Source organism: Convolutriloba macropyga, chromosome 2 (genome assembly GCF_964194025.1).
Source record: "Convolutriloba macropyga chromosome 2, txConMacr16.3, whole genome shotgun sequence".
Lineage (NCBI taxonomy): Eukaryota > Metazoa > Xenacoelomorpha > Acoela > Convolutidae > Convolutriloba > Convolutriloba macropyga.
In genome coordinates, this window is record NC_134469.1 from 78,509,079 (window position 1) to 78,523,475 (window position 14,397).

At 37.3% G+C, this 14,397-nt stretch overlaps 3 protein-coding genes and 1 long non-coding RNA gene across 4 annotated transcripts in view; 2 read left to right on the forward strand and 2 right to left on the reverse strand.

Moving 5' to 3' along the window:
* The window catches only part of LOC142334744 (uncharacterized), a 447,170-nt gene that overhangs the window by 222,348 nt on the left and 210,425 nt on the right, over window positions 1–14,397 (forward strand). The gene's annotated exons all lie outside the window — the stretch shown is intronic.
* The window catches only part of LOC142334745 (pleckstrin homology domain-containing family F member 2-like), a 321,367-nt gene that overhangs the window by 28,365 nt on the left and 278,605 nt on the right, over window positions 1–14,397 (reverse strand). The gene's annotated exons all lie outside the window — the stretch shown is intronic.
* On the reverse strand, window positions 3,528–5,680 carry LOC142335489 (uncharacterized). Its single transcript, XR_012758876.1, has 2 exons — window positions 5,234–5,680; window positions 3,528–4,714 (listed from the first exon to the last, which is right to left on the reverse strand). It is a non-coding gene; the product is annotated as an uncharacterized LOC142335489 (long non-coding RNA).
* On the forward strand, window positions 12,101–13,633 carry LOC142335010 (uncharacterized). The gene has a single exon (XM_075383338.1). It carries the CDS (start codon window positions 12,101–12,103, stop codon window positions 13,631–13,633), a length of 1,533 nt encoding a protein of 510 aa, XP_075239453.1.

The window sequence follows — 14,397 nt, forward strand, 5'->3', positions numbered from 1 at the left end:
TTTCTGGTCCCTGCGTCTGGAAAGACGTGAATAAAGAAAAATAAATGTCAAAAAAATCGAAAATTGCACGTTTTGTCAAAAAAAATGCTAAAATTCGTTATGTTTAAATGTTGAAACCCTTCCACTACCACTAGAAACTATGCAGTAACCTATTATAAAACTTTAGAGGAGGTTTCTTGACACCTAGAGCTGAAAAAATAAAAAAAATGACGAAAATTTTCAAAAAGCTTGAAAAAAATTGTGAAAATTAGTATAAAATTGCGTGTTTGTAGCGATCGATAGCTCTAAGAGCAATTACTGCCTGCTGGGCGCTACCTGTTTATCCCGTTTTGAGGACGAAAAGTCAAAAGCGTCAGACGAAAAATTGGTCAAGCGAAAAATCGCATAAAAAAAGACCGACAAGACTAATATAATTGCTACAAACTTCGTTTGAGAGCAATTAAACATTAACTTCCACTTTGACCATCAAAACTTCTATCATTATAGTAAAATCACGACCAGCTAAGATAATTAGCTATTATGACTGGGTAATATGGCCACAAAGCAACTACAAACGGCTGTTCTCTTAACATCCATTCAACTAGCCAACGTCAACCTGTCGACCTACCTGGTACTTACAAACTGGATTTCAGATCTGAGAGCAATGATCATTTTCCCCGAATACGAATTGATTTCAGACTTTCGCAATCAAATTCTCACCATAACTCATGTAAACGTAGAATAGAAACATAAAGCATAGATCTCAGGGTTCGCTCAAAAGCCTATAATATTGAGTAATTGCTTAGCTTTCCATGAGGATTATGGTTTCTGCAATTGCAATTTATTCTCCAAGAGTATAGACGTTCTCGAAAAAATTGAAGACCTCAAAGTTCTGTTTCCTAAGCCTTGTTTGGTAAATAATAAGTCCCTTTTTCACTGCGTCGAGCTATACTATCTACTTCAAAGGTTCGACAAAAAAGTTTACCAGATTGATCTAGTACATGGAGACAAAGGGCAGTACGACAAGGCTGTAAAAGCTCAAAATTTTGCAATCTTCTATTCTAACTAATATTACTATCTTCTATTACTAACACTGACAAGTCTCTGAATTGTCCAATTTTCCCGTTTGTCGGATTTTTAAAAATACAAAGTTTGAGTTGCTCGCAGGGTTACGTGACTTAAAAAAAAAGGAACACTGAATTCAATCCATTATTGCTGTGCAAAAACAAATAAGTAGATTGCGCAAAACAAAATGGCAGTGCTAAGTACCAATAATAATAGCAATGTCATTACTGAAAAAAAAATTATTTATTCGAATTGGAACCCAAGGCCTTGTTTGGAACCCAAGACGTTAAAAAAATGCTTTTTTGGAACCTAAGACTTTAAAAAAATGCTTACCTAATTTTGGATACAAAGCGCGTTTCTGTAAGAATGCCCGATTTTCACTGCAGCTTTGCCAGAGTCATGTAAAATATCATTATTGTACTTAATGATCATCAGAAACTATTTTTCCCTATGCTCAAAAAGTTTAAATGACGGTAGTTTTTCGTGTAATTTAAGCTTTTCATAGTTTGCTACCAAATGCACGTATTTGGCTCGTAATTGATTGAAAAAATAAGCACGCCCGTTACAGGATTCGGGATTTGAACGCCGACTAAACCACGGAATCAATTTTATAAGGTAATTGGTTTGCAAGATTATCCAACCTATGGTACTACATTCGTTTGCAGTCGAAACGCCCCAATTGTCATGATCGAGAATGATTGTAACACGTACTGGTGATAGCCGATAGCTAAGGCCCACTGATTTGACCAATACTGGCAAAGTAAATTTTTGATAGCAACGAAATGCATGCCAGCAGCAAATTATGCGTAAGAAGATGAGAGCGCTTTAATAGGAGGATACTTACGGTGAGTAGTAATCGTTACTGTGGTTCTCGAAATCAAGTGTTCATTTGTCAACTTTTTCAAACCAGTTCAAGAATTTTCATTGCTTCAAAAATGAGTACAATAGTAGCGGTTGCAATGTAATTATTGGTTAAATCGCGATAATATAAAGATTTTTGCTTGCATCTCGACGTCACGTTTTTTGGATCTTTTAGAAATAAAAAATTTTTCAAGATTCTGGGCATCACTCAAACCCACGGATGGTCTGCATCCTCGTTTGTTAGTTCGCAGACATCATACGAGGATGCAGACAAACGAGGATGCAGACCATCCGTGGGTTTGAGTGATGCCCAGAATCTTGAAAAATTTTTTATTTCTAAAAGATTCAAAAAACGTGACGTCGAGATGCAAGCAAAAATCTTTATATCGCGATTTAGCCAATAATTACATTGCAACCGCTACTATTGTACTCATTTTTGAAGCAATGAAAATTCCAAGGATTGCAATTTCCACATCTACATATAATACGCCATGTGATATTGAAGGAGGATACAAAACAGTTTCTGTAAAGAGTGTATCTCTAGCTTTCAAATTTCCAATAATGATGTTATAAAGTGATTTTGGTAATTTTGAGCGATAGAAAAGATTGTTCTCTGATGTTGGTAGCCTGTTTTTTGCAATTTTGAAGTCACCGCGGCTCTGCTGTCTTGAATTATTGAAAGTTTTATCGTGACAGTAAGTTTTTGCATCGAACTTGCCGTTGGTCATTGACAGGAACATTAACAAAACATAAACCGACTAATGTCGGAAGAATTGCTCTCGAACGACAGGCGATGGAAAAGCATTTGACCCCTCCGGGATTCGAACAATTAACCTCCCGCTTCATAACCATATTCCCTCCCGACTGTGCTATTTGGCCCTTATTTCTGCTATGCTGCACCCAACTTAATATTCGTAGCACGCTTCACTTCGGATTGAGTGTAATAGAGATCACTCAAAAATGAAGAACGAAGGCGTGAAAAAGTCACTTGAGGAGTCGAAGAATGTTCTAGAAGAAAAGCTCAAAAAGGTCAAGCAAAAAATTTGCATAAAAAAGACCAACACGTTTACAATAATTGCTATGAACCTCGTTCAAGAGCAATTAATTATGCATTTCTTTGTACAGGCATTTCTCTTGATCAAATGAAACCGTAAATTAAGAAAAAGCCATTCCCCTTATAGAGTATTCGGTCAAGTTGTGATCAAATGAAACACTTTTAAGGCTCTTGCTTTCACGCGTGGCAGTCAAGAAAAAGATTGCGGATTGCAACTCCAATATCTTTCTCCTGTTAGCTTTTCTTAGTGGTAGGTTTCCAAAAAAATCCATGTGTTCTACCCTCAAGACATCAGTCAATCAATTTAAGTGATTTATTTTGGATGCCTGCACTCCAAGTTCCAATGTTAATTGCAAGTTTTTCGTAAATGTCTTGGTTAACTTTATTGAAGTAAACATAATAAAAAATATAATTTAGTCTACATGACCCTGCAAAATCAAATTGGCAATCATGACAGTGGATTAAGTATTTGAAATAAACGCAATTCAAAATTTGTTAATAACTAAAAAGGAGACCGTCCTGTAGTTATACATCTGAAGCTATACGTCAACTTTTAGGCATACTCCTGCAATTTTAAAATTTCGTTTGATTTATTGAAATAAATGAATTAAACATAACCTATGACCAAAATTGTTTGTTCTTTTCTATAAACCACAAACATGCAAACTTCAACATTATATCAAAAGATAAACTGCAATCTACATCGTCAATTACTGATTGTGCGAATTCTTTAGCTGGCTTTTCCTCAACTGTTACGAATTCTTTTTCTTTTAATAACCCTGGACTTTTTGATAATTTCTGATCGTCTGACACCTCAACGTAATAAAGATAGTCCAGTCCAATATGATCGTCACGCATAAAAATCGTAACAAAGACAAAGTCATCAGCTTTAACGTTGTACCCAGTGAGTTTCAGCACATCCTTAACAGCAGTTTGTTGAGGTGATAGTTCTGGTTCATCGCAAAATCCACCACACAATTCCAGAGTTTCTCCTTTCTCATATGCCACTTTTTCTGAACTTAAATGTCCGTACACTTTGCCTTCGGCTTTAAAATACTGACTAGTGTAAGCTACGGCTCTGAACTGTTTAACGAAAACAAAATTCTTTCTACTTCTGTTAAAGATAAGGGTATTAGCAGAATTCTTTGATACGAAGGTTTCCCACTTTACAGAATGCCCCTCAGATTCAAAATCGATGGTAATAGCTTTGCTATGCGTCAGCTTTGCTTCGCTATCTTCAGACACACTAACTTTAGTAACTGGCATACTCGATGTGCTCATGAACAGCTCCTTCCCAATAATAACTTAAACATCATCACGCCAAAAAATATTAGATTTTTACGGCCAATTTTAAGTTCCTTCAGCAGAAGGATGAGCTGCACCAAATTACAGCTTTACGGCACATGCTATATGATTTGCTTTGTGCTGATACACGTTTTATATCTCTGCAGCTGTGCTTAGTGTTATGATAAATACGTTTGCATGATACTTCAGTAAAAGTATTGCCCCGTACATTAGTAGTACACAAAGAATTGCCCCAAAAAACAGATAAAAATTATTAGAAAGAGGTTAAATCCCCTGTTCAAATCGTTTTGCCAGATCTAATGCTTGCCAGAGTAACCACTCGCGCCTTGTACAGTTATCACATGTTAAATTCCACAGTCCCGTCCAGTTCTAGCTTGGACGAGTGAAAGGTTATGCGACATTATCAGAAAACATCCTCCTCAAGACCCTCATTATTCGCAGATTCACAAGCTAAAACACTATTCTCCTCAAACATCTACATACTTTAAAAATCAGGTGCTCGTATTGTCAGTGTCACAAAAGTCATCCCTAAGAAGAATCAATTTGACATACTTCGCCTCAATGCCGCAAACGACCAATTCAACGACTCATCACTATTGAGAGTCTTTGCATCTGAGGTCGCCAATAAAATTTCTGCTCTAGCCCATCAATTCACCCTTCAATGCAGCTATGTGTTCGTTCTCTATGACGTAGCTCAAACCCAGTTCAAACTTTGATCTTTTATTGTTATATAACTAACTCTTATCATGCCATCATTTTGTTCAAACTTTATTACAAAATTGAACTTTATTACTGAATTACAATCAACTTTGGAAAAATCTGTCTAATATTTGCTTATATTTAAAGGTAAATAACGAGATATTAAAATTGGAACACAAAAAATAATTGCTCGCTAATAAACAGTTCATCTACTGAATTACACTTTTTTTTACCAGAGTTCTTCAGTTGATAAAGTGATTGTCGACTCACCCATTCGAAGACTAGAAACCGCTAGAGCCATGCAAAAGTTGATAATAAAACAGCAAAAACCTGAAAGACTTCACCCCACGTGGTATTTGGCCTCTGGGAAGAGTAGAAGAAGTGTTCCCTGGACGAGATGGTAACAACAGAGTAATTAAGTGAAAACGGCTTACGGCACCTTCGTCCGCCCCGTGTCCCGTCTCGCCCGTGTTTTCGCTGATTAGCTTTTTTGTTGATATTTTTTGCGCTCCGGTTTTAGGCAAAGGGGGTTGCATATAGTTTTATTCAATTTAATTTGGGTTTATGGATTCTAACTGGAATTGGAAACATATTTATTTGGTGGATTTATTCGTGTTTTACCCTCTTATTCCTGTTGCCCCCTTGGAGCATGTTGCGGATGCAACTTCAAGATGGCTAAATATGGAAGTTAGGATGATTTGCCGCAAAAAACTTGACTCTATGTCCTTCATTGCTAACTGTCAGTTACCAAAAAACATGGAAACAAAACATCTGAATTTGACTTTATCAATGCTAGAAATATGTTTTCACTACATATTAATGGTAACTAACCGACATTCAACCTTCTGATGTTACAATTACAGACGCTAACGATAACTTGGTTGTGACAAGAGCAGACAACGATCTCCAACATGGATTTTTTACTGGAATCAGATGTCACCAAGAACAATTTTTTTTGGGAAGTTGGGTTTCAGACGTCACCCCTACAAGAGGTTCTCGTTTTTTTACTGGTGTCAGACGTCACCAGCAAAAGTCCGCCCGAGGTCTCAGACGCCACCTCTGATGTCCTGTTCCCCGGTTAGATCGAGCCAAAAATCTCTAATTTTTTCGACAAAAAAGCCACCAAAAAATTGAAATTTGTCCCCCAAAAACCTGTTTTCTGCTACTATAACACCTCGATTGATAAACTTTGACTAGTTTTATTTTTGTAATAGCAAGTAAAAGCAATTTAACTACTTTGAAAAAAAAATTTGGTGAGAAAAAGGCCAAAAGTCAGAAAAACGGTCGCAAAATCAGAAAAATCAAAAAGTCCATTTTGATTTTCTGATTACATATTCTAATGAAATACCAAAAAAGCCTTCGAACTATTCTTTTGAGCTAGTTTTCAAATAGCGAGAAGGCCATTCTAGTCAACATGTCATACTGGAGTCTTAGAAACAAGAAATGTTAGAAATTTTTTTCTGAAATCAGAAAAATCAAAAAACCCATTTTGATTTTCTGGCCCCATGTCTTAATGATTCACAAAATAAACTCTTAAACTATCTCTGTGATTTAGTTTTGCAGTATCCAGAAAGCTATTTTGGTCGATATAAAACACTGAGTCATCAAAAACGAGAATTGTCAGAAAATTTTTTCTGAAATCAGAAAAATCAAAAAACCCATTTTGATTTTCTGGCCCCATATCTTATTGATTCACAAAATAAACTTTTAAACTATCTTTGTGAGTTCGTTTTGCAGTAGCCAGAAAGCTATTTTGGTCGATATAGTATACTGAGTCATCAAAAACGAGAATTGTCAGAAAATTTTTTCTGAAATCAGAAAAATCAAAAAACTCATTTTGATTTTCTGACCCCATATCTTATTGATTCACAAAATAAACTCTTAAATTATCTTTGTGAGTTCGTTTTGCAGTAGCCAGGAAGCTATTTTGGTCGATATAGTATACTGAGTCATCAAAAACGAGAATTGTCAGAAATTTTTTTCTGAAATCAGAAAAATCAAAAAACCCATTTTGATTTTCTGGCCCCATATCTTATTGATTCACAAAATAAACTTTTAAACTATCTTTGTGAGTTCGTTTTCAGTAGCCAGAAAGCTATTTTGGTCGATATAGTATACTGAGTCATCAAAAACGAGAATTGTCAGAAAATTTTTTCTGAAATCAGAAAAATCAAAAAACTCATTTTGATTTTCTGACCCCATATCTTATTGATTCACAAAATAAACTTTTAAAGATCTTTGTGAATTAGTTTTGCAGTAGCCAGAAAGCTATTTTGGTTGATTTAGTATTCTGAGTCATCAAACACGAATAATGTCAGAAAATTTTTTCTGAAATCAAAAAAATCAAAAAACCCATTTCAATTTTCTGACCCCCATACCCTATTAATCCACAAAATACGCTCTCAAACTATCTTTTTGAGTTAATTTTGCAGTAGCCAGAAAGTTGTTTTAGTCGATATAGTACACTGGGATCTCAAAAACAAGAAAGATCAGGAATTTTTTAAAACTTTTTCTGAAGCCAGAAAAATTAAAAAAAAACTCCTTTTGATTTCCTGACCTTATATCCTGTCTATTTGCAGTTTGAACTCTTATGCTAGCCCTGTGAGTTAATTTTACACAGGAGAGAAAGCTATTTAGGTCAATACATCGAATTTTGATCTCAATAACGCGAATTGCCAAGAAAACTTTTTTGAAATCAGCAAAAAATTCAGAAAAATAGTTTATTTTTCTGACTACACATCGCCTTGAAAGCAAACCAAGTTGTCAAACTAGCCCTCTGACTTACCGTGCAATTGCCGAAAGTTCTTATTTAGTAGATATATGAGTCAGCCTCAGAAAAAAAAAAGAGAAGTTAAAAAGGCCTTTCGAAAAAAGAAAAAGAAAAACGGTTTCGATTTTCGGACTGCACAAAAAAAAACCTAAATTGTAAATCAAACAGTCTAACTCATTTTTTGAGTAAGGTTTTGAAATTGTCTCCAAATTTTTCTTTTCGAATATATTATATTCGGAGTCTGGAATCAATAAGAGTTACAGAAAAAAGTTCGAAACATTCTTCTTTAAAAATAGAAAACTCTTATTACAAAATCCTAAGAACACCTGCAATAAAGAAAGCAAAACACATAAAACAACTTCCCAGCTAGAACAAAGTTCTGATTTTTCGAAAGATATGCAAAACGATATATATAAAATATAGCCTTCAGCAAAAAAACGCAAAAAGTTTTCCCCTGTTAACTTTAAGAACCGTTTAATTTTTTCCTTGTCCGCGGTCACAAACGTCACCGAGAAGAAGTCCCTATTCCCCTGCTGGTCTCAGTAGTCACCAATCAGAAGAACAAATTTTGCACGAATCCAGTAGTTACGGAGAAGAAATCGATAATTTTTACTGGTTTCAGAAGTCACCATTGTAAAATTAGAAGCCTTTTCTTTTTGGTATCAGTAGTCACCCCATTTAGAAGATTTCAATTATTTCAAGAAGAGCAAAACATCTCTCAGGAACCTCAAGCAGTTCTACACAGTAAAGTCCTTAGTGGGTTTTCCTAAATCAACACAGAGACAACGCAACAACCAACGTTTTTTCTTGTAAACCTCGTTGCATAGTCGCTCCGCAAAAAGAAAAAAAAAATAATATAATTTTTTTTCAGCAACCTCCTTTTGGGCTTCTCGTAAAAGTAAAACAGTAGAACTAATTTTTTTGCTTACATTCAGGGAGAAAGCACAAAATAAAGTTTACAGTCATTGTCCGAAGAAAAAAAAAACTATTTGAAAACAAAAAAGAAAATCTATTCGTAGCAGTTATTTGGTCCTTTAAAAAAAAAGACGATGAACGTTCGAACGAGTTTTTTTCTTTTTTTAGCAAATAAAATCTACTATAATTAGCACCACCACAACCTTAGGATTCTTGTTTTTGAAAAAATTTTCGTCGCTGAACTTTTATAGGAAAATTTTGGCTGGTAGCCAAATTAGAATTTGACATCAAAAGTTCGTCGCTCCGGTTTTTCGCCGTTTTCATTTTAACCTGAAAGACAACCATAACAACAACAACCAACAACAGAGATCAAAGATGTCGCAAAGGAACAACGACGAGTGTCAGTTTGCAGTAAACATGTTTAAATCAACGGAAAGTTCTTTGAAAAGCCAGCTTGATTTGTTACAGAAGGCAATAGACGATAGAAAGAGCTTCCGATCATTAAATCTACTGATAAACAGAGCCAAAACGCTGCAAACAGAATTGGACAAGAAGACAGAAGCAGTGTTGAGGGCGAAGCCTCACCAGAGTACAGCAACTTCGATTCTCGACAGACAGAAAGCCTTAACATCCAGACTGCAGCAATACGAACTGGAAGTTGACACATTGGACGATGATGGTCTATTAAGCCAGTCCTCAACAAGACTTCGCGATAACATTAAAATTCCCTCTCGCCCAAGCAGCCGGCGACTGGATTCAGAACGATCAACACCAACACGCAATGTTATCACTGAAGAGACATTTGTCGAGCAAGCAGCCAGTTCACAACCGAACGACACAACAGTCTTCATTAATCCACCGCCCATTCCTCCAAGACCAGTCAAGCCATCACTATTCCTGAACAACCAGCAAATCCAGGATCCTCTTATTAGCCATTTGATAAATCAACAACAAAATTTCCATCAACAGAACATTAAAATTGACTCCAACTCAACACATCATGCTAGTCATTATCATCCAACAGCATCAAACACCCTAGAACGACTCAATGCTAATCATCAGCAAGAAACCTTAATTTTGTCGCCTCTCAACATGTCAAACTTGGATCATCAGTTGAACCAAGAACCCAATTTCCTAACGGCAAAGGATTTAGAATTCAGCGGTTCTCAATCCAAACAAAAGCAGTTTGTTAACCGATTCAGTTTATCTTTGACCCCTGAAAGTCAGAGAGGCTTCCGAAACGTCAACGTACCTTGTCCAACCCTTCAAGATGAAGGTGGAAACCCATTCCTTGGCAAAGCAGTTATTGACAAGCCTCTTAATCATGGACCTGAATACGTGACAATAGATCAAAACCCTCACTCATCTAAACAAAACTACGTTCAGCCTATGCATTATTGTTTCACAGACAATTTACAACCAACAACAGCTGCAAACGAAGTTTCGGATGTCCAGAGCTATTGTTTTTCAAAAGAACAAGATGTTCAACTCAAACCTCAAAAGCCTGAAAACAATTTTGTGCAACATGTCAGTTCTTTCAACATCGGTCCCAATGATCCTGTAAAAAACAGAACCTTGACAAACAGCTTCCCAATTCAGGGTTTAGCAGTTCAAAGGCCTCCCGTTTACCCATCTACTACCCCAGCGCAAGCAAATATCCAGTCAGTGCAGAGCGATCTACAACTTCTTACAACGCATTCCACAACCTCTCAAGAAGCGAACAAACCAGTCCATAGCTTCAATCCGGCTACTCGAACCAGTGTGGTGGATATTGGTCAGAACAAAACAAACGCTTATTTATCATATCCTTCACCCATCAAGAACATGGCAGCTGAACCCGCTGTGAATCAAAGTCATTCAAACGACGAAATTTCGCACTTGCGACCTCCCCCTCTGCCTAATCTTTATCCTGCCAACATCTTGCCAACTTCAAGCGTAAAGCAGCATCAGGCTCCAGTGTTTGCTACAGCTGGACATTTTGTCCCCTCAATGACCAATAGTGAACTTCAGCCAACATCCGTCGACCTAAAATGCGCGATCAAATTGTCGCCATTAAAATTGCAAAATTTTAATGGTAACCCCATGCACTATCATGAGTGAATAAATAATTTTTTCTCAATGGTTCACAGTAACATTTCAATTACTGACACACACAGAATAACCTACCTACAGAAGTCAGTGTCGGGTAAGGCAAAGGATCTGATACATGCTTACACTTGTGATCCATGCTATTATAATACAGCCCTCAACGAGATAATGAGCCGCTTTGGCGACCCTTCAGTTGTTGTCAACGCTTTTATCAACCAATTAGAGAGCTGGAAATGTAATAGTTCTTACAATAAGCAATCCTTCATAGCATTCTCTTCATTTCTAAAGAGACTTGTCAAGGCTTTTCAGAACCTAGGTTTTCAAGCCGACCTTCAATCGTCTACTTTTTTGAGTAAAGCGAAGGAAAAAATTCCCCACAACTTGCTTCTTAAATGGACTGAATACACCCTGACAGAGAATGTTACAACAACTACCCTTGTTGAGTTTCAAAAGTGGCTTGATGTTCAAGCAAGGGTTTATGACAAAGTAAACCAGGAAAATAGAACCAGTAGCCTCACTGACAACAAAAACGGCAATTATCCTGCTGTGACAGCACAACAATCGGTTCAAGAACAGTTTAAGCAAACAACTGCAAAACAGTCTCAAAGGAACGATTTAGATCATCGAAAGGTTAATCACAACGGCTCGAAAAATGAGCAACAGTTTGCAAACAAGCACACAAATTGTGTTCAATGTCACAAACCGCATTTTGTTGCAACTTGTTCAGACAACCATAAATTGTCCCCTGAAGGTCGATTTCAAACTATCCAGAAAAATAGCTTGTGTACAAACTGTTTAAGTAATCAACATCGCAGAGACACTTGTCCCTCCTCGAAGCGTTGTCAAGTGTGTAATGGTTGTCACCATACAACACTACATAATCCAGCTAAACAATTCAGCAGAACACATGCCGCTTTTACTATCAGCAACGTCCAACAGCAAACTAAAACCTCAGGTCAACAAAATTGGTCATCGAAAGACGACAACAACTCACAAACGCAAAAAAGTATTGAAGCAACTCAGAATAAAATAACACCATTCAAACCCAAAAGCAATCTCAGGTACGGAAAAATTTTTGGAAATATTAATAATCAACAGTCATCGAAACGTGCGAATTTGAAGGACCTTCTACCAGCCAAAATTTCAATGTCAACCAAATATCCAGTACACCGAAATATTGGTTTGAGCAGTTACAGCTGCTGCCAGTATCCTTTATCAAAGAAGATAAAGTATTCGACACGTATGCTCTCATTGACCCCGGCAGTCAGTTTACGTTTTTATTAGATGCTGTTTCTGACTACCTGGAACTCCCACGCGAATATAACTCTTCAACTACTGTTCAATATCTAAGCGTTGATTACGAAATGCCCCTATCAAAAATAAAGCAACCAATAACAGTTTGCCCTTTCAATCAGTTTAATGAAAAGTTCCAAATATCCAGAGCCTACAGCACCCCTACATTAAACGTTAATGCAGCCAATGTCACTGAGCTAAACTATGGTTGCGATGCATTCAATGAACTTCGACACATATATTTCCCAGACAATGCCGAGGGTAAGATTGGAGCACTCCTTGGTGTCAATGCTTTTGCCTTTACGCATCCTACTGAATTAATTCAAGGCACCGAAATCCGCCCCTTCGGAGTAAAGACAAAGCTTGGATGGACACTTGCAGGAGAGTACCTGAACACACTAGGAAACCGCTCTTCAAAATCTTCTAATAATTCGAAAGTATTTGTATACCATGTCTGTCGGAAAAGTCCAGAACAACCCCTGGACAATTTGATACAAGAGTTTTGGTCAATAGAGATCGATGGTACCAGAAAAGAAGATAATACTATCACTGAAAATGAAAAGTCTGCCATTCGAATACTTGAGAGTACTATCAACCACACAGGGGAAAGGTATGAAATAGGTCTTCCATGGAAAGTACCTGCCAATCTTCAAAATAACTATTTTTCTGCCCTCAATCAGCTAAACAGTTTGAACAAACGACTTAATAATGATCCAAAACTAAATGATATGTACCAACAGACTCTTGTCACAGATCTCGAGAAAAATTACGTCAAGCCAGTGGAAATGACAGACCCACCCCCTGAGAAAATATGGTACTTGCCGCATCACCCTGTTCAAAGCGCAAACAAACCAAACAAAGTGCGTCGTGTCGCCAATGCAGCGTCAAAATTCAAAGGCGAGTCACTAAATTCCAATCTTCTAACAGGACCAGACCTCTTAAACAGTCTAATAGGAATTTTGGTCAGATTTCGTGAAAAACCTATTGCTATTTTGGCAGACATTGAAGGAATGTTCATGCAAATCGGCATCCGAAAAGAAGATCAATCTGCACTACGTTTCCTATGGTCTATTGACAATGATGTGCGACAGTTTCAATTCACCAGACTGATTTTCGGTGCAACTTGCTCACCATCTTGTGCAATGTTTGTCTTAAACAGATGCGCAGAGGACAACGTCGAGACATATCCAAAAGCACAGAGCGCTATAAAGTCTTATTTTTATATGGATGACTACATCCAGTCTTTATACTCTCCTGAATATGCCAACGCGACTGCATTTGAAGTAAAGAACTGCCTGAGAGCCAGTGGTTTCCGCCTCACAAAATTCCTGTCAAACCATCAACAGGTTCTTCAGTGTATTACCCCAGAAGACCTCGAGGAGCCCAAGAGTGAAACAAGAGTCCTCGGACAAAAATGGAACCTTGAAAAAGATACATTTTTCATGAAATCCTTAGGAGAATTCCCTAAAGAAGCTGAACAATACACTCAACGGAAACTTTTCAGTCTGGTGTCATCGATTTTTGACCCAATTGGGTTTCTTGGCCCAATGACAATAAAGTTCAAAACTCTTCTTCAGCAACTTTGGAAGTTAGGTAGAAAATAGGACGAGCCACTCCCAATTGAACTTCTACATCCCTTACAAAAGCTCCTTAACAGTTATCACTCCATGCCCCAACTTGAAATTCCACGACAGATGACAACACAGAATCTACTGGAGACAGAGAACCAGTTGCATGTATTTGTTGATGCATCGATTGTTGCAACGTGTGCTGTTGTCTACCTCAGGAGCTTGAATAAGACCAGCAACGAAGTACAAACTGCATTCGCGGTCGGGAAATGCAAAGTAGCGCCCGTAAAACAGTTGAGCGTTCCAAAGTTGGAACTAGAGGCTTCTGTCACAGGTGTTCGACTCCTGAATTTTGTTAGACATGAACTCTCTGTTGAAATCAGCAATGTTCTTTATTGGACGGATAGTCAAGTTGTCCTTGACTCGATTGGTTCTTCCAAGAAGCAACCAGTTTTTGTTGCTAATCGCATTGCAGAAATAAAAGTAAAAAGCAAACCTGACAATTGGAATCGTATTGCGACAAACCTAAACCCAGCTGATCATGGTACTCGTGGTTTAGAACCCAAGGAAATTGAAGCAAAATGGTTTAAGCCACCAGATTTTCTCTCCACAAATGATGTCTTTTGTAGACCTACAAAGCAAATGCCGATTTGTGCTGCAACAACACGATCTGCCTTAAGGACCAAGAAACCAGTACTCGACCCTAAACAGTTTTCAAAATGGACAAAGATTTTGCTAACGATAGCTACTGTTTTCAATCTGATCTACAGAGCAAAAAAAACAGCGTGACAATCACCATC

Bases quoted from the DNA above. Each gene is read 5' to 3' on its own strand.
- LOC142335010 (XM_075383338.1), top strand. From the start codon at position 12,101: ATGCCCCTATCAAAAATAAAGCAACCAATAACAGTTTGCCCTTTCAAT.